Below are 27,148 nucleotides of genomic sequence, written 5' to 3' on the forward strand. Positions count from 1 at the left end.
TGTGCCCATAAGGAACACAAAGGGACACTGAATTTTGGTGCATTAGTCAGGACAATTTGATTTCCCTCAGTGTGGGAAAGGCCCTGTGTTAATTACTCAGGGCAGGGCGTGCCGTTGGAGGTATTTATGTATTGGTTTTCCTAGACCAAAGGTGCAATAGGTTTGTTTTTTGTTTTGTGGTTGTTTTTTTTTTTTTTTTTCTTTTTTTTTTTGGGTGTTTTTTTTTTTCTGACTGTAAATGTCAAACAGAAGGAGAAAGGGGCTGTAATTTGTCAGGAAACTGTCTTTTGTCATCCTAAGAAAATATTTGGGTAGCAATATTATTATTTTAAAATATCTGTTAATAATACATTTTATAATAAATATATTTAATAATTAATGTGTTATTATTTAATTATTTAATGCTATCACTCTCTAATTAGAAATTTGGAGGGAAGGTGTAGGCCACACTTCTGTCTTGCCCAAAGGAAAAAAAAAATATTTTTCTTCCTCTGTCAGTCCCCCATTAACCCAAAAATGGAGGGATTTGCACCTTTCCTGGACATGGGCAGGAGGCTGGATGGTCTCAAAACAGTCTGTGCTCCCGTGGCTGCCACATTGGCTTTGGCCCCATCCTGTTCCTCTTTTAAAATGTTTATTTAAACAGGTCTGTTTAAGAACATTTGGAAACGTTGCTTTTTGAGTTCTGGAGTGAAAAAGACCCGACAATTTTTCTTTTTTTTTTTTTTTTTTTTTTTTTTAAGAGCTGTTTAAAAGCCATTTATGGAAAAAGGCGTTGGAAGCAAAGCCCTGGGGCTGGAGAGGAGGAGGAGGAGGTGGTGGGAGACTGGACAGAGGTCGGGGAGGAAAAGCTGCAGAGCAGCTGCCAAGAGGGGATGTTTTTCAGAGCAGTGCTGATCTCTGCTCTCTGTCACTTTTTATTTTCCTCTCGTTATGCTTCTAGTAAACAATGGAGCCAGACACAAAAGTGAATGAAGGTTTCAAAAGCCAGTTTAAGGCTTATCAGGAGCAACAGCAAAGGCGGCTGCAAGATTTGATGGAAAAGAAGAAGGAAAAGCAGAACAGGCAGAAGAGCACTGGCAGCACAAAGGAGACTGTAAGAGCCACGAGTGATCTAAACCTGTTAAAAAAAGAATCTCCTCCTGTGAAGGAAGATGCCAGCAAAAGGTAAAGGTCTGGAAGCACCGTTCCTACAGGAAGTCACAAGTATATTTTGCTTATGATCTCATGAAACTCAATATTATTAAGCTGACAGAACACTTTCTGTCTTCACACACTGGGCTTTCATTATCCTGAGGAGATGCTCCCTATCCATAATTATCCTCAGGGCATTGTGTCGTGCTCTTTAATGTCACTATTTTACAAATTATTACCTTACAAAATCCAGCCTTTTGGGATCCCTGGCATCCTCTGAATTGCTGGTTAGATCCTGCCTGGCTTTAAGCAAATAGCTTTAAGCCCCACATGAACAATTTCCAAAGATGGACAGAGGCAAAGCAGCTAATGGGAGCAAGCCACAGGCCTGCAGTGCAGAAGAGTGTTCACTGGGATTTCTTTGCAATATATCCTGATTGGGTGGATCACAAGATTACCAGAGCATTGGGCATTTTGGATCTCCCTTAATCTTGTTTCTTTTACTTTTGAGCTGAATACTGGGCAGAGATTTAACCCCCCAGCTCAGATAATTTCTCTTCCTCCCAGGATATAATCAGCCTTTCCTTCTGACCCAATTAATACTTATTTTCCTGACTGGAACAGGTCTTAGGGTTGGACACACCCCAAAGGTGTCTGCAGTACTGGCTGTTCATGGCTTTGCTCTGTGGTAGTGGTGAAGCCAGGTGAAGAAATTCCTTCACACTCTGGTGCCTCACCAGAGCTGTCTGATTTGCCAAGTTAAGCCCTCAATCTGACCTCTACCAGCTGTCCTCTTCCCTTCAACATTTTTTTCTAATAATCTGTAGAAGATTATGATGGAAATCTGATTTTTAAAATAATTTCTGTGTGGCTGATTCCCATGGTTCAGCTGCTTGGCAGAGGAAAGGGATTTAGGTGCTCCCATGGCACATTATGGGCAGAGTACAGGGAAACCCAATAGTTCTTTGCTATTTGGAGTTCAGTACTGTAGGCCTGAGTAATCCCAAGTTTTTTATTTACCTCTGTTTCTGTGTCACTGATGTCAAAAGTCCCCATTTGGCATGGCAGCTGTGACAGGTATCTCTGGATTGTCCTTTGCTTGTGTACATTCAGCAGAGTGATCAAATCCAGGCAGGATTTGTTTCTAGAAGGGATTCACCAGGATATTCTCTGCAGTATTCCCATGACAACACATTACAGGATTGTTCCAGGATCACAGGACTCCACATGGCCCCTGCAGTGACAGTGCTTTCAGTTTGTCACTGTTGTTTATGGCAGCAACTGGAAAATATTCTCCTCTCAGAAGTCTCCCTTCCTCCAAGCCTTGGGAATTCTTTCTTCATTCCTCCCATCCTACTCCCAAGTCTTGTTTAGACAAGTGTTTAGCTGATGTTCTGTTATGTTCTCTCTGTAACTTTCCTCTCCTTTCTCTGTTTGGTGCACTTGGATGTATCCAAGGGACTCTCCCCATCACGTGGAGAATCTCTTAACAAGAGTTGGGAAAGACACGATTTGACAAAAGTTAAATTCCTTCCTTTTCTTGGCTTGAACAGGGCATGCAGTTTGGGAAACCACCTGAATTCCAGGCAGAGCCCTGCTTATAAGGTCCATCTGGGTGTAATTCCTTGAAGGAGAGTGAAAAGGGGCACCTTTTGCAGCCCGTTTCTTTTTGGCTCATTTTTTGTAGCTGAGGCACTCGGGTGGATCTGCTGCCTCTGAAACAGGGAGAGTCACTCTGGGGTGGGGTGGGAAGTTCCTCAGAGGAGACTCCAGCTCTGTGCAGTTGGGATTTCTGTTCATCCTCCTCTAAGTGCTTTTCCTCAAGACTTGGACTCCAGCTCTGGAGACTCCACTGCTCAGGTGTGTTAAGAGCTTAGAACTCTTTTTTCCCGTGTTAATCCCCCAACTGTTCAAAACCTTCTGGTTCAAGTGTCTCTAATTGGATCTGAGTTTCATTGCTCACTCCTCTGAGTGGTTCTTGTGGGAATTACTCAGTTCTGCCTTTCCTCTGCTCACATTGCTCCTTGCTTTCTTCTCCTTTGTGAACAGCTGCCTTTCATCTCCCTTTGATTTGCAGCTTTGAAACACAAGTGCATTTCTTAATTATGCATTTTGAGTCCTCTCCTAAACTGCCTGTGCTGTTTATGGCAGTGCCTTAAGGGGTCATTTATTCTGACATGGGCACATGGAGGGTGCATTTTTTTAAAGCTCTCAGGTCCAATATGTGCTAAGAGCATGCTAAAACTTTGGACTAAAAAAAAAAAATCGAGATGATTATTGAGACATCTGGCTTGGCTGTGTCTAGCAGGTACATACTGTAACAACTAGGCTTTATCCAGATCACATCTCCAAAGTGTAAACATTTAGAAAATATGACTCTAGGAGCCAATTCATCCAGCTGATATAGGTGTCTGGATAACTGAGATGCTGTAGAGTATCAGGAACTTCCTCATGGGAATCTGGAGATCTGCATTTTCTACCAGCAGCAGCTGGGGTCAGGTGGGCAGCTCAAATGTCACCTGTGTGTGGGACATTGTATTGATTCCCAAGTTTTATCAAGGAGCCTTTGTCAGGGAGCTCAGATAATTCTGAACTCCCACAATTGAATTGAGCCCCTGAGGCCACAGCTCCTGGATTTTATATTTGAAGGACCCATGACATCAGGGCAGTAAAGAGATTAAAGTTATTAATTCTCTGGATGTCTTAGAGAGATGAAACCTTTAAATGTTGCTAAATGTCCTGAAGAATAGGAGAAGCAGGGCTGTTTCTTTCCATTCAGAGGGCTTTTTTTGGATATTCTCTGTTCCTAAATGAATTCCAAAAGGCACCATTAACAATACAAATGGATGCTCACAGGGTTCCCAGAGAATCAGCTGAGGACACGGGAAATTGGTCTTTTATGAATTGCTCTAAAACACTGATTTTTAAAGGACCCCAGGGGCAGCTTTGTAGTCGATGCTCTGTTGGCTTCTCTTGGCTTTGTCAAGTGTAGCAAAGAAAGCCTGAATAACCCACATGATGAATTGCTGCCTGATTTCATCTGAAGATGACACTATTTGGTAACCTCAATACACCTGTTCTGTGATGTTTTGCCCCAGACAGCTCAAGAAAATGCAGATTTTTATTTTTATTTTTATTTAAGATGAATAGATCAGATAATCAGCTTGTGTTCTTATCTGAGGTTTAGGATATTCTGCCTAATTCAGTAAACTCACTCCTGGTAAGCTCAGCCCATCTATCGTGCAGTTGTTTCATTATTTTATTTCTAGGAGCATCTATTTTTATGTTATTTGCCATTGTGGGTCTATTTTTTTCTCAGTTTGCTTGAGGCTGAGAATGAGCAGCTGCAGGATCAGCTCCGAGAGGTCCGGGATGAGAACTGCAGGCTCTACAAACTGGTGTCAGAGAAAGATTTTGAAATAATTCAGCTCCAGAAAAGAGTGCAGGACGAGAGGTTGGCTCTGTCAGGTAAACACAAGCAACTCTGGATTCTCACCGTGGTGGTTTGCTTGATGCTGATGACAGAAAAAATGTCTCTGAAAAGAGCAGTGCTCTTTTAGGACACACAGTGAGTTCTGTTCCTCACAGAACTATAAACTTGCTATTACTGGCACAAAAATAATGATGTTCAATAGAAATAATACTTTGGAAAACTTCCTGTTAGTGTCAAAGAGCTGTGCTGCAGCTTTCACTGCTCTGCAGGGTTAAATTACTTATTCAGGCTCCTTTTTTGTTGTTGTTTTCTGCCTGAACAGGACACAGGCAGGATGCTGGATGAATGCAAAGTTCAGCTTCTCGAGTGATTTTGGTGTCATTTGAAAAGTGAACTGTGCAGGCTGCACCTCCTCCACTGGGTGCCACTGTTGGTCAGGGCAGCAGCGATGACCAAGCTTGAAGAGAAGGGGGAAACCAGCAAGGAACTAAATAACATTAAATTACACCTTAATCCTTGAAAAGCAGCTGTAGTTTGTGTGTAGGAGAGGTGATAAGCTCTTCCTGGTCAGGATCAGGAGCCAGATGTGCTGTTGCAGCTTCTCTGGCTGAGGCCAATCCCTTTCCTCTGTTTTCCTTGTCTGCATTGTGGCAATCCCCACATTGCTTGGGAATAAAAAGCCTTGGCTGAGTGTGTGCAATGCATTTGAAGACCATCAATTTAACATGGAAATAACCACCTAGCTTTGGTTAATTCAGTATTTACTGTGATTCTCAGCAGCCATTATTTATCTAAGGTAAAAAAGAAAAACAAACTGAGGTAAAAATAAAACTAAGGTAAAAGTACCTCCTAGGTGGGACAGGTAACACAAGCCACACAGAGGAGTGAAAACAGTGGAAATGTTTTTGAAAATAATGAATTAGTTTTAAGTGTTTTTTAAAAAGCATTTGAATGCTTTTAAAATAAAATCATTTAAAACAGTAAATTGTGTTCTTTACAAGCTTTTTTTAATAGTGATATAGGAACAAATTCTGTTCTCAGCTGTATTCTGTGTAGCCTCATTAATGTTTCTGGGGCAATATGGGCCTCAGCATTCACTTGTGAGTGATCTCTCACCTCTCATCCCACCCCAGTTCATGGGTGTCAGAGCAAAGTGATCACTGCAGAGCTCTGAAGGAGGATGAAAGGGTTAAGAGGGATGACAGCAGCCAAGTTCAGTCCTCACACCCCCCACCAAGGGTTTGTTGTTGTAGGCTCATGTTCTTTCCTGAGCTGGAAACTTCTGTGGACATTGTTTGCCATGACATTGATTCTACACTTGTACAGGAGCTTTCCTTCACCTGTGTGGTGTTAACCACAGAGCCAGGTGACACAAGAGCCAGGCCACAGGGTTTTGCTTTGTTTGTGGCACTAATCAAACCCTCCCTGATGAGGGAGTCAGTGACGTGGCTGTTTAAAAGAGCAATTAAGAGTCATCCAGTAAAGCTGCCTGTGTAATCCCAAGGGAGTTATAAATAGGCACAATGAAATTTCCTGGACCTTGTCCAGCACCCAACTGTAATATTGTGCCTGACCTTTGAGGACCAATGTCTAGAAATGTTCACACCACTGTTCTAACAACTCCTCCAGTAGTAAACAACCAGGCAAAGCAGGGTGTTGCATTTTTCTGTAATTATGCCAAAAAATCCTGTTCCCAACTGTCCTTCCCAGCAGTGAGCAGGAAACACTGCTCCTTCTCCAGGTAATCATATTTCTACAACCACTGTTGTGGCCTTGTGACACATGGCTGTTGCCACAGTGGGAAATGTGGCCATGGGGAGCTGCTGAATCAAAGAATCAACCCATCCAGCTGGCACCTCTGACATCTCTTGCCTCACTTGTTCATTTAAGTGCCTGGCACAGCTCTGAGAGGAAGGGATGGGACAATGAAAGTCCATTGTGACAGAGGACAAAAGCATCATCTATTCTGAATCCTGCCTGTAAGATGTGCCCTCTGCTTTCATGTGTTCTTTGCAGGGGTGTCTGGTTTAGCTGGAGACGTGGCAGCCACTAAAATAGTGGAGCTGGCCAAAAAGAACCGTGAGATGACTGCTGAGTTTGAGAGTGAGAGAGCCAGAGTGAAGCAGCTGAATCACAAAGTCAAGGAGCTGGAGAGAGAAGTGAGGCGTTTTTCTTGTTCTCTTTTGGCACCCTAAAGCATGGTAATCCAGCCTTTGGGATAGAAAATGGGTTTGATTCATGTTCCCAGGTTGAATTTGCTCTTAAATCTGTGTTTACTTTGGGTTGTGGTTGTTTCTGTCCATGAGGTGTTCCCTCTGCAGACAGGAGGAGCTAGGAAAGGATATCCCCAAGTTATAATGAGCCAAGGATTTATTGAACAGCAATTAAGAATGTTCATTTGTAGAAGCACAGAGACTTTTCTACCAGTTTGGCAATGAAATTTATTTTATTATTTATTATTTTCCGTGAGTAGAAGCAAATTTCACACCTTTATGTCTTACATTCCCACCTCGTTAATACCAGTCAGTAATTAGTTCTTTATTCTTCTAAGCTTTTGTCATCCCCGTAATGAAAGCTGTTTTCTGGAAAAAGTACTTACAGAACTGAGACAACACCAAACTATATCATGTAAGACAGCAAATCTTCACTCAGGCAGATTAAATTTTCTGGTTTACTGTGACTTTTTGCCAACCTTTCACAGAAGTAATTTTACTCAGGTGGCTGCTGAATTGAAAATGAGATGTCCTGATGTCAATATTTGCTTTGTCCTTTGCCTACTGCTCTTTTTTCTTACACACTATTGGTGGTTATATATATATAATTTTGAATTTTTTCCCTGAACTTTGCTTTTTTAGAAGACATCAGTTAAATGAATCAATAGTGCTGACAGATGCATTTTGACTCAGTCTTTCACCATCTCTTATTATCATGAGTCATGCATCTACCTGAATTGCACCCCAGCTGCCTGAAAGATCAAGAAGTCATGGATTAAATTAAATTTTGGAGAACTCCTGCATAAATCCACAGTGTTCTGGTCAGAGGGGTCTTGTCAAACAGTTGGCAGGTTGGCAAACAAGTATCAGGTGTAGTTTGGGACCTACAAAATCCACACAAGTAGTGGAACAATTCATGAATAATATCAGGAAAAATCAACTTGGTTCTGCTCCCTTACTGCAGGAGTGTAATGCCCATTATTTAAACAGAAAGATTAAATACTCTCAGATTTTGACCCAAAAAGAAAGAAGCACAAACATTTCAGGAAGAAGATAAAGTTGTAAATGATGTGTAAAATGAAGGCCATGTTTGACACTAGGAGGTATCTATTAAAAATGTGGAGTGATAGTAACAGAAACACTGTTATTTTTCCTTGCCTGAAAATTGAAAAACCTGTAAATCATAAGTATGAGTATGAGTATCATAACATGATTATGTTCCCCCCAAACAGAATGGAAGGTGTGGCCACTGAACAATCACTTGGCAAAGGGTGGCCCTTGTGAGCAAAGGGATGTTTGCAGAAAATTTCCTCAGAACTTGAGCCAGCAGCTGCCAGCTCCAGCTGAAATTCCTCATTCTCAGTCCATTGACTACAAAACTTTATGAACTGGATAGAAAGAGTGGCCCTAACACATGAAAAAAGGTTTAATAAAAGCTGGCTCTGAATTAGTTTTTCTCCAGATGCTCCTTTAATGAAGGAGCTCAGAGCCTTCTTTAATTCAGGCAAATAATCAAGATTTTCCACCCACCTCAAAGAATGAAGTCCCAAGCTTTTAAAGCAACACTTCTTGGCCTTTCCAGCCCCAAATTCCTGCACTCTCATCCATTTAGAAATCTTTGCAACAGCCACATAGGGCGTGATTGAGAGCAGGAGGGGTTGTATGTGTGTTTTCTTTTGCTGTGGTAAGCAAGGGGAGACAGAGTCTTTATTCTTCATGAGTTAAAAGATGCTACTTTAGAGCTCCCAGCTAAAGAAAAAGAGCCTTAATACCATTAAATCTCAGTTACAGAGTGTCAGGTAGATTTCTCCTTTTATATTCCTCTAGTGAATAGAACTATTTGCTTTTTATGAAATATTCTGGGCTGGACAGGATTTGGGTTTATGTATATAAACTTTAATTTGAGGTACTTTTTGGTGATAAAATACCTTAGAAGTCCCCATACTTGAAATTTGATCCCATTTTTAGCAAGTCAGAGATGTCTTCTGAAGTTATTCCACAGTAAAATATAACATGATTCTTTGGGAAGCATTTCAGAAAAAAAATAATTATGCTTTCCTACTGATTGTGTTAAAAAACAAGGGAAAATTAGGGGGGTTTTGTTTTTTTTTAGAGTAAATAAATATCTAAGTTATACTTTTTTAACTAATTAATACTCCATGGAGTGATGCTGTTCTCTGAGTCCATTCTACACTAACAATGGGGTTCTTTTCCAGCTACAGGCAGCCACAGAAAAAATCCATTCCCTTGGTGGTGATGCTGCAGGAATCAAAGGATCACCTCTGAAAATTCTGGAAGGAAACTTGGTAGGAATTGTGATTGAAATGAGGAAATCAGCAGCTGATACTCAGCTCCTTTGTAGAGCAAGGATGTGTCCCTGTCACCAGTTTTGGGACCAAATTCCCCTCTATGCCCCAAAAAATTAGGCCTGAAAAAACTAATTCAGTGGTCCTGATGGATCCATGGATGTTAATCACTTCAGTTTTCCCCTGAGGGTTCTGTTCTCACGGAGTTCATTCCTCTCCTCAAAGGCTGAGGGTCCAGAGGTGAAAGCGCTGCAAGAAAAGCTGAGCGCAGCCAACACGAAAGTGACGGAATATCGGAACCAGCTCCAGAATGTGAAACAGGAACTGAAGCTGACCCAAAAGGTACCGCTGCAGGGAGCAGTCTGGGGCTGGCACCCTTGCAGCAGCTTCGGTCTTGGGAAATTTGGGAGGCTTTTTGGTCTTTGGTTGACCCTCATGAACTATTCCAGTGGAGCAGGGAGGTGAGGAAGGCACAGGGTAAGGGTTGGAATTGGAACTGTGCTCCTGGGCAAAGGGATCTCATGTTTTGCCCCCAATGTCCAATGGATAAAAATCTTTCTGAGTTTTAAAATCCCAGATCAGCAGAGCTGTTTGTGACATACATTCAGGTTCATTCCTCCTTTCCCATACATTTAATTATGTACTTACTTTTAATATAGGTTTCCAGTGCCATGGGAATCAATGGGATTAAAGGCCATGCTTGAACTAAAGCATGTGTTTAAAGAGTTTGTTGGAATGACATTTTCCTCTGATTCGTGATGGATTTAAATGTTATTATGTGCTCTGATTCTCTTTGGTTTCCCTACTTTGTGTAGGAGACCTGCAATGCAGATCAGAGTAGAGAATATGGTCCTAAGAATAGAACTCTGCTGACCTTTTTATAAATAATTTAAATGCTCTTCATCCTAAGTTTAGCTGTGTCAGAATTTTGCAAGGGAGATTGGCTCAATTCCTAGTGTGTATGAAGACAATATCTCTACTCTGCTCCTGATTAGTTATGGGTAAATATTCATCATATCAAAAATAATTGTGTAGATTGAAAACTGCTTGTGTTCCTTGTTAGAGAGAGCTGCTTTTCCTCCCTTCTCCCCAACACATCCTTTTCAGTTATACTGTTGATATTAATCCCTTTTCCCAGATTTTAGCCAAAGAAGTTGGGGAAGATGTGAATATCCAAAGTCTCTTGACCAATCTTGGCAGCTGGCGTGGACGAGCTCAGCAAATTCTTCTCCTCCAAACCAGGGTGAGTTACAACCCTGCACGGTGCCGTTTCAGCTGGAATTCTCTTTCTAAGTAAAGATATCACCTCAATTTAAGGTAAAAGTATTGTTAGTTCTTCATTAATTCTTCACATCTCTGTGCTGATGTGTGCACACCATGTTAATGACTCTGTTGCAGCCGTGCAAGCTTTGGTATTTCAGCTGGGGGAATCTTTCACATCTGTGTCAAAGGAAGGAGTTCAGTGACCTTGGAGAGCTGTGGCAGCCTAGTTCAAGTCCCAGGGTGTTTTGAAGGTGCCTCTCCACTGAGAACAGAGGGAGCCCTGTCAGTGTCTGTGCTCTGACTTAGACACCTTTGTTCAGTGCTTGGAGTCAGCTGGGAAGAATTGAGGCCAGATCAGGTTTTCAAGTTGTTCCCTCGGGAGCTTCAGTAAAATCTTTTAACTCTTGAGTCTTCTGAAGGGCAGAGTTTAGCTGAAATGTCAGCAGGAGGCAGGGAGGCAGTTTTGTCTGCATCTAAATAAAACTTCTCTCAGGCAATTTGACAGATAATTTTTCTATTTTTCTGCTATTCAATTACATGCCATCAAACTGTGATTTTTTGCAGTCTGAGATTTTTAACCTCTGCTTTCCCTTGAGCAAATTCTATTTACTCCTGTTATATCCCCTGCCTAGGATTCATCTGAACATTGTTCCTACTGTTCTCTGCTCTAATGTACAGATTTCTTTCTGATCCAGACTCCTCAGGCTCTTTCTGTAGCCAGTGGAAATCTTATGAATCCAGTCACTGGATCAAAAGCGAGGCAAGTTCTTCCAAAACAGGGCAGAGGAACTGAGCTGTGGCACTGCCCAGTTCCTTCTACTGGTTATGAAAGCAGCCTGCAGTGAGCAGTTGACAAGCTGAGTTCACTTGGATTCACACAGCAGCAATTCCAAATACTCTGGAGTGTCTGTCTGGCCTCCAAATGTGGCTCCACAAAGGCACAGATCTCCCATTTGTCCCAGATCTCCTTCCTGCACAGATGCCCTAAAATCTGCATGTTTATTAGCAGCTCGATTTCAATCTGAAAGACCAGACACTGCTCTGTGTGAGTTAACCATGATGATAACAAGAAATAATCCGAGCTGCCTTTGGCTGTGTCCTCTTTGTGCTGTACCCCCAGTAAAACTGTGTGTGAGTTGTCGTTATTGTGCCACAGGTTAAAGAACTGGAGCATAAACTGAGTCAATACAAGATCAGAACTTCACTGCTTGACATGGGTGAGGGATTTCTGGTGTGTCCTGATCCAAGGAAGTTGTCAGTCCAAGAGAGGAAGTTGCTGAAGATTCGCAGCTTGCAAAAAGAGAGGAAGGACTCTTTGGAGGTACAACCATGTGAACTGACAGAGTCCTGTTTAGGTGTGGAGCAGTGTGTAATAACTTGTCCTGCCTTCAGGGTGTGTTGCACCCTACCTAAAACCATTTCACAAACCCACCTGGTCTGCTGGGGGAAGCTCTGCCCCACTTCACAGCCAAGCCCTGCTACAGCTGCTCCAAACTCCTTAATACCCATCTCCCCCATGGCCAGGTGTGCATTCCTCATCCCAAATACAGACATCCCCTCATGCCTCCTGCATCTCTAGGGCTCTGGGCTGCTCCATTTGAACAGAATAATGGAGAATCAGAATCCAGAATAATGGGGAATCAACCCAGACCACCTGAATTCCTGAGCAGACAGACCCTTTTTGGATGCTGCCAAGCAGCCAGGAGGTTGCATTTATAATTTCTACTTCCTCAGGAATAATACAGTATTCCAGTCCCATTTTTTAGGTTCTACCCAGGTAATGTGTGTTTCTTTTTGCTCACCACAGCACCTGGGGCTTGGTGATAAGTTATAACTTTCATTTCCTTTTGCATCTCTGCAGAAACTCATGGGACAACACAACGCTCTCCAAAAAAACCACGAGGAATTGAAGAAAAAATGTGATGCCTCCAAAGCCAGGAACCAAATGCTGTGTGAAGAAGTGAAGATGCTGAAGGCACAGATTGGAACCTTGCTGGAGAAGGGGAAACATGATGATGAGCTCATAGATGCCTTGCTGGTAACAGTCTGTGTCTGTTGGTCCTTGCCCTAATTCTATAGATGATAAAACATGATGTCACTTCATGGCACACACAGCCTTAGGGTGTACAGGAGCCTGATGGATCCAGCTGTGACAGCCAGAGGTTTCCTTGTCAGCTGAAGTCCTTCAGCATTTTGGATCAGGTCATGTAAGGGCTGTGGGACAGCACCAGGTGTGACAGTTGCAGTCAAGTGGCCCTGAGCTGCAGGGACTGACACAAACATTTTGCAGAAGGATTGAAGCAGGTAGAGGAAGAGTTTCAGTCCTGACCCAAGGTGCTGGCCTGTGTTCTTTGTTCTGCTTTCAGCTCCACTGGTAGATTTTTTTTTTCTTAGAATGCCTGCAGTCTCGCAGGATTTTTTTTTTGTTTGTAACAAAACTTCCATTTATTTTGTTACACAGCCCACAACACACAAGCTGAACTGTGAGTACTAGACCATGTTCACAGTCACTTGCAGTAGCTGGAGCTGAGAGGATTTGGCCTCTTCAAAACCAAAAGTTTTAACAAAGGCTCAAAGAATGCTGAGAAAGAAATAAATGGCTGCTGGCTTGGTCCTGCCACGGTTCTAGACAGCCTTCCTCAATTAAAATAGCAAATACATTAATGAATATGCCACCTCCTAGCAGGGTTAATTCTGTGTTTCTGGATCCAGCACCTCACTAGTTTCAAACAACTCAGATTTCCCTGCTGCTGTGGGTAGGTTTTAGTTCAGCTGGCATTCACCCTTCTCCCACCAGGCACTGTGGGTGCTGACCAGCAGATTAGGAGAGCCAAAGAACTCTTGTCACTTTTTCTGAGTATTCCCACTAAAATCAGTACAGAAAGATGCCAGTTTATTTGGGAAGGGATGGTTAATCTCTTTTATCTGTTCTATCACAAAAGCATTTTACTTTCAGGTTGTTGGCCTGACAGAACAAACTGCCTGACAGGTATTAGATTTGTCAGTGTGGAAAAAAACCCTCCCAAACCACTGGTGAAACAGCCTGACCTCATATCTGTCACCCCATAGTACCCTCAGCTTTTAATATCACTGTCACACAATCTGATCATGTTCTAATTCCACAAAAAGCACATTGAAATCTTGAGTTTCATTGAGTTTATGGAAAAAGTCACTTCTTTATCAAAGGCCAGCCTTTCTTGCTCTATTTTCTGCTACACTGAGCAGCAGATTGAATCTGACCATTGCTCAAGTCAACATAACAAATCAAATTGCCAAAGTGGCCCCAGTGACACCAGTGTGCTCCCACCAAGGAATGGGCCTGACAGGGCAGGAGCTTGCCCTACCATTCCTAAATGGATATTTGTCTCAGAGGGGAGTTTTAAAACAATCATTGTGTACAAAATAAAGATCTCACCTGTTTTTATTTTACCAGAGCCAGCAACAGCAAATGCAGGAGATCTTAAAGGACCTGAGCACGAAGGAGAGTGAGATGATGGGGCAAAGCTGGAGCAGTGAGACACAGAAACAAAACAGCCTGATAGCCCAGCTGGGGAGCATGGTGACTGAGAGAGAAACAAAGATTAAAAGGCTGGAGGAGGAGCTTGAGGAACTCACACTTCTGGTAGGCACAAAGAAATAATTAGAGGAGCACACCTGGTAATCATTTTAGATCTGCTCTTCCACTTTCTTGTCCCTTGTTGTCTGAGATGGTCACTGCCTCCAGACAGTGATCCCTGTTCTACTGACAGTCTTTCCTGATGGAATAATAAAGCAGGAATTCTCTTTTGTAACTTCCTCAGTTTCTTTGTGCATAACTTGAGGCTGTTTCAGCAGCAGCAAACACAGAAATACCAGTCACATCCACGTGTCAGGGCTGTCACTACCTGACAGCAGGACTTGGGGCTGCACTGGGGACTCCTCCTTGGCTGCTGGAGGGAGGAAGCAAACAAATGTGTCACACCAGCATCAGCAGGTACCCAGCCACTGCTGTTTCACAGTCAGGATTTGTGGAGAGTGTTTGGGCATCCCATTCTCACTGATCCAAACGCCTCCTGGGGTTATGGTGATGTCATGAATCTGACAGATACTTCAGGAGTGGGGGCTGGAGCACTGAACCCAGCATCAAACCTGGGTTAGGGACACAAACCAGCTCTGCTGGCAGTGATGGTGCTGCACTGTGGGTTATTAGTGCACTCTGATTTCATATGAAACTGCCTTTGTTACTGATTTCTGTTTTGTTTTCATCCTGCAATGGGTAGGAATTAAAGCAAAGCTTCTGAGGAGGTCCTGTAAATCAAAAGTTCTGGCTTGCTTGTAGCAATAATCAAAAGCTGCTGATTTGGCATTGGTGCAGCTGTTTTCCTCTGAACTGTGTAATTGGTTTTATAACATGCTCCACCATTAGCAGAAGAAATCTGCCCATCCACACGACAAGTCAGGAGCTGCTCCTCCACCACCCCCTGAGCACTCAGGATCAGGCAGCAGCCAGGCTGGAAGGACACAATCTGCCCGGTAAGAAGACCAGAAAGTCAATATTTCAAGTTGTTTCAGTAAATCCAGGAGCCTGGTTTTCCCAGGGAGTTTCATCAAACCACACAAGCACTTTGTGCCAACAGCTGTAGCAGCCTGTTTGCAATATATGGGAATCTCTAATCACATTATCTCTTGGACTTTTGTCCTGGAACTGAGAAGGATGTACAGACTTGCAGACATGACTAGATTTGGCAGGGTGGTAGCGCAGCTATTTCTTCTCCTGCAGCTCAGATAATGTTTATGTGGTCAGCTTAAGTGCCTGGGAGTCTTTTCCCTTATGAGACCCGGGAGTTCTGACAAGCAGATTTCTGTGAGCAGGGTGGAGAATGAATGCAAAGGGCCATTTTAGGTGAGCACTAAATCCACCGGTGCATTATTTAAATCAATAAATGCTCTTTGAGTAGGATTTACATTCAGGAATGTTGAAAACCCACCACATCATTTGTCCTTACCAAACACCCTCTTTAAAGGCTCGCTGAGGACTGTGTAAATTACACTAATCTTAGTGCAGCAATAAATCTGATTTCTGTTTACACTGTTGTGACTCTGGGTCACTCTGCTTGTGTAAAGGGATCCTGGTACCACAGCAAGTTATATCCTTTCCTGTTAAATTGATGCTGAGTTTGTTGCTAAAGAGTTCATGGTCTAATTGATAGTGAGGAGTTGAGACTGGTGTGGTGGGGATGGGGGAAATTTTTCGTCAAGTTAAAGTTACAACTGATCTCTTCTGTGTAATTTCCTACCTCATTACTTCAGACACCAAATTTGGCTTTAAAAGCAACTCAGTATCCCTGAGTCTAAGTTAGAGCATTACTATTAAATTTAAGAAAAATTCTATGGTTTTGAGTTAGAGTTTAAAAAATCCTTAGTTTAAAAGTTTCTGCACCCTTCTGGACTGTTTTAATTCTCCCCCTTCTAACTCTGCAGAAGTTGTTGTGCTCTCCTGGACCAAGCCTATATTTTATCCCCCTTTTTTTTTTTTTTTTTTTTTTTAACCTCACTTGTCTGCTGATGGTAAGCAGGAACCAAAGCTGGGTAATGGCTTTGTGCAAACCACTAAGTGCAATGCATAAATTATTTCTTGTGTACAGGGCCAAGGGCTCTGTCGTGGAAGGAGCTGACGTGTCAGGTGGGCAATGAATGATCCTAAAAATCTCTGAGAGCTGTTAATAACTTGGTCAGCAAGGCTCACTCCTTCCATTAACTTTAATATGCTGATGAACTCTCAATTCTGTTTCGCTGTAGTCAATCATCTTTTCCTATCAGAAAAGGTGAAATGAAAAACACTATAAATAGATGCTAAACCCTTTGGAGGTGGCAGAGTAAAAATCTGCATTTTTAGACCAGGCTAGGGCTGTCAGTGTCAGTCTTAACTTGATTTTAGGATTAACCACTCCTAGCCTAGAGGGACATCTATCACTTCCACAATTTTAAGACTTTATCCTCTTGTTAGCTACAGCTAAAGTAAGGAAATGTGGGGTAAGTCTGCAGGGACTTGGCTTTGAGCAGTTGAACTTGTGTTGAGGAAACAAACACCCGCTGAAATGTGGTGTCCCAAACAAACACCCACTGAAATGGGATGTCCCAAACAAACACACATCTAAATGGGATGTCCCAAACAGACACTCACTGAAATGGGATGTCCCAAGCACACGTCATTATACACAAAACTCATCCAGGCTGGCAGTGATACTCCAGTGTTATCAGTTGGCTCCTCCTGTTGCAACAGTGAACCTGACAGATCTTCCTGAGGGTTTTCACCAAGCAGATTTCATAAAGCTCTGTAAAATATATTTTTAAAGGGCACTGGGAAATATAAGTTGTGTACCGCGTTGCAGAGCAGGGGTGGCTTTGTTAGGAAAATCTGTGACATGCAAACATCATCAAACTTCAGATTGTCTCTCCCAGTGGTGGGTGAAGCTGTGAGGTGAGGGAACTCTTCCCTACCAAACACAGACTTTGGGAAAGGACTGGAATTGTGGGAAGAGTGCCCTGTGTGAAGCACCTAACACAACTTTCCTCTCCCCAGCATTGTTTCCACAATGGGCCACAAGCTTGTGGAGTCAGCAGCCACAGAGCCTTTCCTCCTCAGTGACACCACCTCACCTGGAAGGTGGGTATAGGAGCTTCATAATCAGCAGGGAGGTGCTAGAAATCCTTCTTCTGCCTGCCTTGTTTCTGTAATGAAATTTCTTGCACCATCCCTCCCACCTGAAGCTTTCCAAGAGCTCTAACATCTGATTTCTCTCTTAATTTTGTAACTGATTGCTTGTTTGACACCAATCTTTTCCATTTTTACTCCCAACCACTGAGATTTCTCCTGGGTTTGTTTTTGTTTTTTTTGTTTTGTTTTGTTTTTTTTTTTTCCCTTCTAAAGGAGATCTTATTGAATGCAGAGGTCAGAGAAGTAATAAAGTACATAATAATGGGATACATGGGAAAACTGCCCCTTCCTTTCAGCACATATTGGACACAAGAACAGCCATTGTGCAAGTGCTGCCTGAAGCCTTTCAGAGGGAGAAAATCAATAGCAGGGCATTTAATAGTTTAGTGTAGCACTTGGGAGATACAATCTCCTTTTACTTTGGCAGTAGCAGTGGGAGGAAAGTCAGGGGTAATGAATTGATCAGAGGTGGAAGTTTGTTCTCAGGGCTGATGGGGAGGGGAGGCATCCTGGAAACAGCTTTCTAATGACTCTCCCTGCGACTTTATATTTCTGTTCTGTTTATTGCAGTCTAGAGATAGGTGCTGGGGGGAGGTAGTGAGCCTGGCTCTGCATTCTGCTTTCCCCTTCAGACAAGTGTATTGGAGAGAGTGCTCAAATCCTGCCTTTGTTTCATTTCTTTCATTTAAGAAGTGGGGAACAAACTCTCTGTGCCTGTGCTTTCCTCAGGTCTGCTGGCACAGCCAGCTCCAGCTGGGAACTGCTGCCAGGAGAGATCACAGAGGAAAAGGTTCTGGACCTTTTTGATGAAGTGGAGAGGAACAAGCTCCTGGAGCTGGTGGATGTGCTGCAGAACAGGTACAGCCTGATGCCAGCAGCATCCTTTGTGGGGTGCTGGGCTCAGGGAACACTGCAGAGTCTGGGACATGCACTACAGTACATCACACGCTGCCATCCTTGCCTTAAATAGGGGCTTTTCCATTTTTTTTTTCTGCTCAATTTCCCTGCCTGGCTGATGATTCATGCTTTTTATTATTCTTTTAGAACAAAGGGCAGAAAAAAATGGAGCCATCTTCCAGCTTGCTGCACCTAGATAAAACCAGAATTGCTGTATTTATATATGCGTGGCCTTATTGAGGCAGCAATATTATTCATCAGTAGTAAATACTATAATTATTGCTATAATATTCTCTTCCAAAGCTTTTCACATTCTTTTTAAGTTTCATTGTATCCTTTTCTAAATGAATTTATTCTGGTTTAACTGAGGCATAGCAGTGATTATTTTTTTAAAAAAACTTATTTTCTAGGATTCAATTCAGTGTAAGATGATGTTAAAAGCCAACCATGTTTTAGGAGAGAAGGGAAAGCAAAGTGATTTTTTTTTTTGGACACCTTTCAGCTACTGGTTTTTTTTTTCCCCAGAATGTGTTATTTGATTCCCAAATCTGTATTCCAATACTCCTGTCTGTGTGCTTGTCAATACAATAAGCACTCTTTGTTACTTGCTGTAATTTACCCCAGTTATCATTCTCACTTGTATAACTTTTGTCCTGCATGATTAATCACAGTCAGAAAAAATAGACTTTTTTTTTTTTTAGAACTGTGAAAAAAAGGTCCTTTAAAAGCTAAATTCTGGAAATACATGCTGGGAAAAATCTTTTTCATGTTGGTTGACTTTAATAGAGCTGTGCAGCCAGATGAGGATGGGGCTGTGAGTGGTAACTGAAGTGTGGCCACCACCAATATGGGGTAATGAAAAACAGAGTCAATGAAATGCACAGTTGCTTGTGAAATGTGCCATAAACTGATGATTCAGCAGCTCCACAGTTATCACACACTTATCAAGGAGGTAACATAAATTTTCTGAGACTGTGTGCAATAACTCTCAGAAGACCTCAGGATAATATAGCACCAGTCAGAGTTTCAACGTGAATATATTTTTAAAAATCAGGTTTTCCTCCTCTTCCCTCCACTGCTGGGGTGTAACAAAGCTCAGGTAACAGAGATAATGCTTAAATCAAGAGAAGAGCCCTGGGAATTGTTACAAGTGGGATTTTTCTACAGCATTTTAGTTGAAATTATTCCATTTGGCAGATGATTCCATTAAAAAATCCCACAGATATTGCCACTTGCCTCCAGTTTTTGTGTGCAGTGGATGCCAGAGGAACACCAGGGTCAAATGAAAGTTTAGTGAATGCAGAACCCACCGAGAGGAATAAAATGTCTCAGAGCACATCACCAGCCTGGGAATTCACTGCCACAGGAGGTCGAGTCTTGCCTGTAGCTACATTTTTAAACCAGTGCTATAATTTTATTAGAGTTGTAATATGTTTTTTTTTTAGTTATACCAGCTAGAAGGGAAATAAACTAATCAAGTCTCTTGATTCAGAGAGTAACCAACTTCTACCCGTGGGGTCAGGAGGGAAATTCTCTTTTTCAGTCCAATCCAGTGAGTCAATCTGTGTTTGTTTTTAGCTTTAAACACCTTGGAATCACTTGGTGTCAGTCACTGCCCCACTGGGTGCACATCAGATTTTTTGCAGTTAATTTGCGGAGAGGTTGTGCAGGATGAAGAGAGGAAATTCGCTTTTTTTGTGATGTAACCACCAGTTTCTTTTCCACCCTCTCCCCTCCATGGTCGTGTCTAATGGCCAAGTTTATTAAAAGCAGCCTCAAGTTTCTTTTCTTCCTCTCACACAACTGACGCAAATGTTAGACTGTGTTTTTATAAACTGTTTGCCTTCCAAGCTTTCCCAGAGTGTCTAAAAAAATGCAGTTTATTATTCCTGTAATACAAGATCTCTCTCTGCTCAGCAATCTGCAGCTTTCCTGCTCGTCTGAGGGGTGAATTCACACAGAGAGCCAGAATTAAGGGATCTGAGCAACCTCCATTAACAAACCCATTGTTTCCAACTGTACTCATTAGTTTAATTCTCTTTTGCATATTTAGAAGGTGTCGCCTGATCCCAATTTCACTGGGATTTCTGCCTTTGGATGCATGGAAAATTCTTCCCCTTCTGTGGGGAGCTCTGCAGGAAGAAGCAGGATTCAGTACCGAGGCTGATTTGACAGTGACACTGACATGACACAAATGAGCTGAACTCCCTTTTTTTTGGGTTGTTTTTTTTTTGCCTATCAGGGAGGAGGAAAGCAGCCACGAAGTCTTGGAAGCTGAGAAGAATCTTCAGGAAGAGCAGTGGCAGAGTGACATCTTAGAAGAGCAGCTTGATCCAGGGAGCAGCACAAGTGCACAGAACCCTTCCCTGAGCAGCACAAAAGGTGAGGAAGAACCTTCAACCACAGCCAAGTCCCCTGTTTCACCCCTGGGCTTTACAGACAGCGACAACATTCGGGCTCCACCTGCCAAACCCAGCCCAGTGCTTGACCTTGCACGTGGTGATGGGACCAGCTCAGACCCCAAGAGCAAAGCAAAATCCTGACCCTTCTTAACCGAAGAAGATTTTCTCACAGGTTTTGAGTGGGATTTTTGCAGCTTGTTTTCATGGGATAACTCTAGGGGAAAAAATAAAATAAGCTTTCCCCTGCTCTGTGTTGTCCCCAGGCCCAGATCTCCCTTTGCACTCGTGCCTGAGGGATTCAGCTGAAGGTTAAGAGCAGAATTAAAGGACGCATCCCAATTTAAGGCCTGTCAGTGCCTGTGAAAAACTATTGCTGGTGATGAAGTAATTAGATCTGGTGTAATTTATTATCCCATGAACGTGATAATCTCCTGCTATAAATATGAAAGCCTCCCTGGCGTAGTTAAAGAAGAAGAATTCATGGTGGATGTTAAATTTTTATTTCCCCGATCAGATCCTTTTATTGCTTGAGGACTCTGATTCTGTAAAGTGTCTAAACCAATAAAATGGCATATATTCTTAAGGAAAATGTTCCAGTGGTTTCTCTTTTATGTGTATTTTCATAAAGTAAAAAAGACTTTAAATGCCAGAGGATGAACAGCAGGGAGGCGAATTTCAATTTGGCAAATGTTGGGGTGGTGTCAGGCTGAGTTAGGGTGACCACAGGGCTCATCAGAGACCTTGGATGAGCCCTTCAGAGGAACCTTTATACGGAGAGGGGACTGAATGGGTGCTTCAAACCTACTCCTCTCTGTAAAACATGGATTTGTTCCTTAGAGCAGGATTGCTGTGTCCTTGGAAGGGGCTCCAGCCCACACTGACTCATTCTCTTGCGTTTTTTTTATGAGCACTGATTCTCAGAGTTGTCTCACCTGTATCGACTGAGAGCTGAAAAATTTAGATCCCAACAGTGTGGGAGCATTTTGGTGGTGCTTTGCACAGAATTTAACTGAGTTTCTGAGTGCTCAGACTTTTATACTACCTGGTGAAGTGTTGATGTGTTCTGTTATCAAAGATTTTGCCTTGCAAGCTCCAGGAGAGACAAACTCTCCAGGTCCTGAGGCTTTTTGGTCAAGTTTTGTTGTGTTGTAGTAAATTTTTAGTAACTCCCCTCTGGTAGCTGGCAGAGGAAAAAGCTGTTTTCAACCACTGTGACAGATCCCATCTCACTAAATATTTAGTTCATTAATCTCCTCTGCTTAAGGACTAAAAGCAAAAGTAGAAAAGGATTGGCAGTAAGGCTAATAAGGAGAAATCCTCTCTAAATCCACGAGATGAGTAGGTAACAATCTATTTCACTCCCTTGCTTTGATGAGAGCTTTGTGATGTGCCAAAACTGGAGTTTGTACAAGAACCAAGACTCCAAGTCTGTAATACACCTCTTCAGCAGAGCTTGGAAGTAATCTCAATGCTTTCATGCCAGGGGTTGAGGAAATAAGAAGAAATGAAAAGCTTGAATACAAAACAGAGACTAGAGAACCTGCCAATTAACATAATATTTTCCTTTATTTCTGAAAGTGCAAAATTGGAGAGAGCTGATCTAATTGCTAATCTAATGTTTCTGATCTCCTCAATTCAAGGGAAGCAGATAATGATGCTAAGGAGCTGGAAACAACCCAGTTGTGTTTTAAAATTATTCAGGCTTTTCATTTTCTGTGGTTTTTTTTCCTGTTTTATCCAAATTCCAAAGAATAATCCCAGAGGAGGGATAGGTGAGTAACAGCAGCCTGTAAAGCACAGCCTCAAGATCAAAAGCATTTTTTAGTTTTACAATGCAGCCTTTTCTTCTCATTTGTTTTTGTCAGAGTTCAGTACTCTCCAACCAGGTTCTTTCAGATAATTCCACACGAGGAGGATTTAGTATTTTAATACCAAATGTACTTATTTGAAGATATTTGATACTATGAGGGATATTAATTGGGAAAAGGGATCCAGAAATGTGCCAACATGACAACACAAGCACAGAGCAGCAATTGCAGGGTTCAGTAGAATCACAGCACAGGTGCCAGCCTGGCTGCTCCCTGTCATGGTGCTGTATTCCCATTGATAAGGACTGCAGCCAGCTCCAGCCTGTTGTTTTCTCCATTTAGGTGGGGGTTTTTTTATTATTATTTTTTTAAAATTTATTTGGGGCTGAACCACACAAATCCTTCCCTCATCTTACCTGACTCCAGGTAGGTGGTGCTGGCTATTGATTATTTTAGAGAAAGCCATTTATTTACATTTGCTAAAATGATTCAGCCTTCTATCTACAGCAGAGATCAACCCTGCAGTCCCTCAGGGCCGGGATAAGTTCAGCATTCTCTGCAGTAGCTGTGCTCACTTCCTGCACTTCTTTCTGAGCTTCCTGGACATTTCTCTGCTCCTCCTTCCACTGTAGGGATTCACTGACCACAGGTTTTATTTCTTCAGTCCCAGCTGTAAATTTGAATTGTCTTTTCTCCAGAACCCTGAAAAAACTCTCTGAATTTTTTTGGAATGACCAAAATTCCTTGTTTTGGGCAGATCTTTATTTAGGAAAGCATTCCTGAGTTAGAACCTTGGTTTGAAGTACACCTTGAAGTACATTTAACCTACATTTTGTTTATGCTGAGGATCGAAGTGCTTTACAAAAGTTGTTTCTATGGGTCCCACGTGCAAACTTTGTCCCAGACATTCAGGAAGCATCAGCTGTCATAATCTGAAACACAATTACAAGATTAACATCAAATTAATCCTTTTCAGCTGTTTGTCACCTCTTGTTTTGGTCACTTCAGTATTTTGAATTCATTGTTTTCCTCTCTACATATAGAGGAATGTATTTATCCTTGAAATGCAAATTCACCATGTTTTCATTTTGCTAGAAGGAAATTAAAATAAGTCTGTCACATATTTATGATATGTTATGGATGTAACGTAGAATTTAGGAGATTAAATATTTATTTAAGAGATTAAGTATATTATATGAGAGAATACTTATTCAGTGTTTCTTGATATTGACTAAGTGTGCTGCCAAAACTGATTTGCTGTTTTACTCCATTCTGAACCTACAGGCCAGCCAAGCCCCTCCTTGTGTGTGAGTGACAGCGAGGAGGAGCTCCCTGCACCCCTGGTCCAGCTGCCCCTGGCATCCCAAGTGGAGGAGCTGATCCTGAGGTATGTTCTCCCTTTCTCCATGCTGGGATCACTCTTTCCTACCTCAGAAGGAGGAGGAACAAGTGCTCAGTCTGCTCTTTCTCAGGGCTCTCACAAAATCACCTCAGCTCCTGGGTTTCAGTGTTTCTTCCCTGGAAAAAAGAAGAATTTTTTTTTTCTTTTTTTGTTTTCTTTGTTTCTTTTGTTTCCTTGCAGGCTTGGGATCCAGCTGGATGAGAACGAAGATTTGAAGGCTCTTCTGGAGGAGACTCTGAGAGAGGGAGGGGATAATTTAAAACTCTATCAAGTCTTAGTGGAGCAACAGAGGGATAAGTTTTCACAGGACATTTGGCAGCACAAACAAGGGAAGAATTAAAACAGATATTCCCCGTCCTTTGGGCTGCAGAGCAGGGAGAGAGCCCAGTGTCATTTTGCAGCCTCAGATCGTGTCATTTCTCCAGCATTTGCAGCAGAGGATGAGAAACAGAGATGAAATACAGAAAGTGAAGGCTTTATGTGTCAGCAATTTGTCTGTGAGGGTTGGCAAGCAGGGCTGGTTGGTGCAGTTTGGGGAGCTGCAATTCTGCAGGGGGATTTTGGCCAAAACCTCCCAGGTTTCAGCACAGTGTTCCTTGAGAGGGCACGATATTCAATCTGCTGCTGCCTTTATCAGCTCAGGAAGGAATTTGCTGTACAAAAGTTAGGCCAACCCCCTTCCTTAGAACAAAACAAGCTCTGTTTTTATCCCCACACTGCTACCTGCCTGTCTCAGGCTTTCTGCAGCACTTCAGTGCTGAGGCACAGGATTAGCCTGACCTGCAAATCAGCTTTGGGTGGGCTCCTCTCATCATTCCAGCCTCTTTCTTTTCTTGAACACACTGGCAGCAGTTTCCTGAAACTCCAGTGAGTCTCCACTGAAAAGCAGATTACCCCTGCAATGAGTCAACCTACCTTCAGTCCAGCTCATCCCACACAAAACTCGCCATCCAGGTTATGAATTCCCTGTTTCTGGGTCTCTGCATTCATTCGTCCATCAGGCAGATCTTATTCTCTTTGAGAAGAAATGCTGCAAAATGCAGGCAGGTCTTCACTGCAGCAGTGCTGGGACTTTTGGAGCTGCTGCAAACCCTGCCAGCCCTGTCCTCCTCTCCTGCAGCACAGTGAGGACACAGAGTGCAAGCTAATCAGGCATTGCCATGCAGCCTGCCAGTGCAGAGCAGCCTTGGGGATTCCAGGCAAATGGAGAGCCAGGCATTTTTGTACACTGCTGCTTTGTCTCTCACTTGAAAGTCTTGAAAGCTTTTCTTTTTCTGCTTTGTTTTGTGTCAGCCTCTTTTTGTGAGCCTGAAGTTTGTCAGGCTTTAACCCCAGCCAGCACCACCCGTGCAAAGTGGATTTGTGGGCATGAAAACCACTGCTCCCTTCCCCAGCATGGGGATTTCATCCTGTGCAGAGTGGAAAAAAAAAAAAAAAAGCAGAGCAGGAGTCAATCCAGATGTGATTGTCCCTGTCTTTTTTCCTGCTTTGGTTCAGAAATGTCTCTCTTCAAGAAATGTCTCTTTTCAGACTGTTCCTAGAGTCCCTGATGGAGGAGGTCAGGGAGCTGGGGATAAGCTCAACACCTGGGAGTTAGCAGGGAATTAACCCTCCCTGTGCTCACGAGGCTCCTCCACTCCCCCAGCACTGCCCTAGAGCTCAGCCAAGCTCTCAGGGGCCTCTCTCACAAAAATCAGGACCATTTATTGTAATTTTTTTCCTGCCAGTAGCATCAGAGGAAAAAGCATCTTGCAACCCTCAATCATCTCTGGACAACCTGAGGAATAAATCCTGGACTGAGAGCAAGCCACAGCTTTGGTTTCTGTTCAGCTGCATCCTGAAGTCTCTGTAGAGGGGAGGGATCCTCTTTTAGGGGTTTTAAGGACCTTCAGGAGTGAGCAGATCCCTTGGAAAAGCTGCCTGAGCAGGAGCCAGGGCTGAGGGGACTGTGCTGTGCAGTGGCTGCTAAATTCAGGCTCTAACTTGGGGCTGCAGGTTCTGATTTCACTTACACAGGAGTGTGAATCAGTGATATTTTCCCAGGAGCAGAGCAGAGGCATCTGCTGCCCTTCCTTATGCCCTGTCCCAGGGAAGCTGTGAAGATCAAACCTCTCTCCAGGAAAAGGGCTCTGAGTCAACCCCTGAAGCCCAGGGAAGAAACTGGGATGTCACAGATCACACATGGCTCTCCTGCAAACCTCAGGTGCTGCAACACTCATTTCTTTAACCTTTATAGCTTGGTTGGGGCTACACAGAAGCATTTTCTCCTTTTTCTTCTGCACCGCCAGATGCCTTATCAAAGAAAGAATCCAACCACTATAAACCAGTTTATTTAGGCAGCCTGTACCTGTAAGCAGCTGCTCCTCATGGAAATGTGCAATCTGTCTTGTGTCAGACTGGGGGAGCAGAATGTCCAGGACTTCTCAGTATTTTTAAATACACTCCCCCTGCCCTTCCCCAGAGTGACCTGGCTTGAATTTCCCCATGCTGGTTCCCAATTTTCAAGGTGTGAGACCAATTTTCTTGCAGCATTTTGCTAAATGTGAGAAACCCCGGCAGACCTTGGGAGCAGCAACTCCCTAACCCACTACTCAGAGAACAAAATCAATGGCAATATTTTTCTCTCTGCCTGAAAAATCCCCACACTGGAGATCCCCAGCCCCAGGATCTCTCCAACACACTTGTGCTGCTTGAGCTGCAGCATTTCTTTCAGGGATACAGCTGATATGAAATCACCGCAACCCCTGCTTCCCTTGGAGTTTTCAGTGTTTTTTTTTTTTGGTTTTGTTTTTTTTTTTTTTTTCCCTCCTGGATAAACACCAGCCTGCTAAAATCCTGTATTTCAATTCTAATTTGAATTTCTCTTGACTCCAGTTTGCAGCCAGCCATCGTTTTGCCTCTCTCAGATAAAAGCACTGTGAGTCCCCAGCATTTCCTCACTGGGACAACCCTCATTCAGTGAGAAGTCATGTCCCAGGCAGCTTTTCTGATAAGCTCTGAGTTTTTTCAATCTCTCACTGCAGCTGATGGTGGTGACAGGCTGAAGGTGACAATGCTGGCACGGGCTGGTGGCTACAGTTAAGGTTAATTTTTGCTGCCAGTATTTAGTTATAGGCACTCCTTGTTAGGATTTGGCCAGTTCTTACCTCAAAATATGAGTTCTCCAAACACTTGAGCTGAGCCAAAATCTATCTCCTGCCCTGAGGCTGGGCAGAGTTCTTCCATGGAGCAGCCATAAAGTGCCTGATGTATTCATCCCATTTTACAGTACAGCTGAACTGCTGGGAATAAATGATCTTTGATGAATTGTCCTCCTTTCCTTTGGGCCTGTTGCCAGGAGTTTACCTGCAAAGAGCTTTCCAGAGTGGCTGTAATGTGAATTAAGTTACATTAGGGTGGTTGAATGTAGACACTGTTGACACAGAGATCTCTCCCTGCCCTGGGATCTGCTTGGACAGGATCAGCTGGGGAGTCAAAGCCCATCCCATGGGAATTGAGCTGTGGATTGGGGCTGTGGGTGGCTCCTGCCCTCCCTGAGGCTCCAAAGCAGGACAGGGATGGCAGGAGGAGATGGATTTCAGTCCTTTACATGG

At 43.0% G+C, this 27,148-nt stretch overlaps 1 protein-coding gene across 1 annotated transcript; it reads left to right on the forward strand.

Moving 5' to 3' along the window:
* Nucleotides 1-44: 44 nt before the first annotated feature.
* Nucleotides 45-24,604, forward strand: CCDC13 (coiled-coil domain containing 13). Its single transcript, XM_083872970.1, has 15 exons — nucleotides 45-1,167; nucleotides 4,454-4,602; nucleotides 6,584-6,726; nucleotides 8,997-9,086; nucleotides 9,312-9,428; nucleotides 10,225-10,329; nucleotides 11,506-11,670; nucleotides 12,211-12,387; nucleotides 13,783-13,971; nucleotides 14,755-14,861; nucleotides 16,912-16,995; nucleotides 17,776-17,904; nucleotides 20,186-20,325; nucleotides 23,438-23,540; nucleotides 23,736-24,604. The coding sequence occupies exons 1-15, from the start codon at nucleotides 950-952 to the stop codon at nucleotides 23,893-23,895; spliced, it is 2,076 nt and encodes a 691-aa protein (XP_083729096.1). The 5' UTR covers nucleotides 45-949; the 3' UTR covers nucleotides 23,896-24,604.
* Nucleotides 24,605-27,148: the final 2,544 nt, after the last annotated feature.

Source organism: Zosterops lateralis, assembly GCF_965231275.1.
Source record: "Zosterops lateralis genome assembly, chromosome: 1".
Taxonomy (NCBI): Eukaryota; Metazoa; Chordata; class Aves; order Passeriformes; family Zosteropidae; genus Zosterops; species Zosterops lateralis.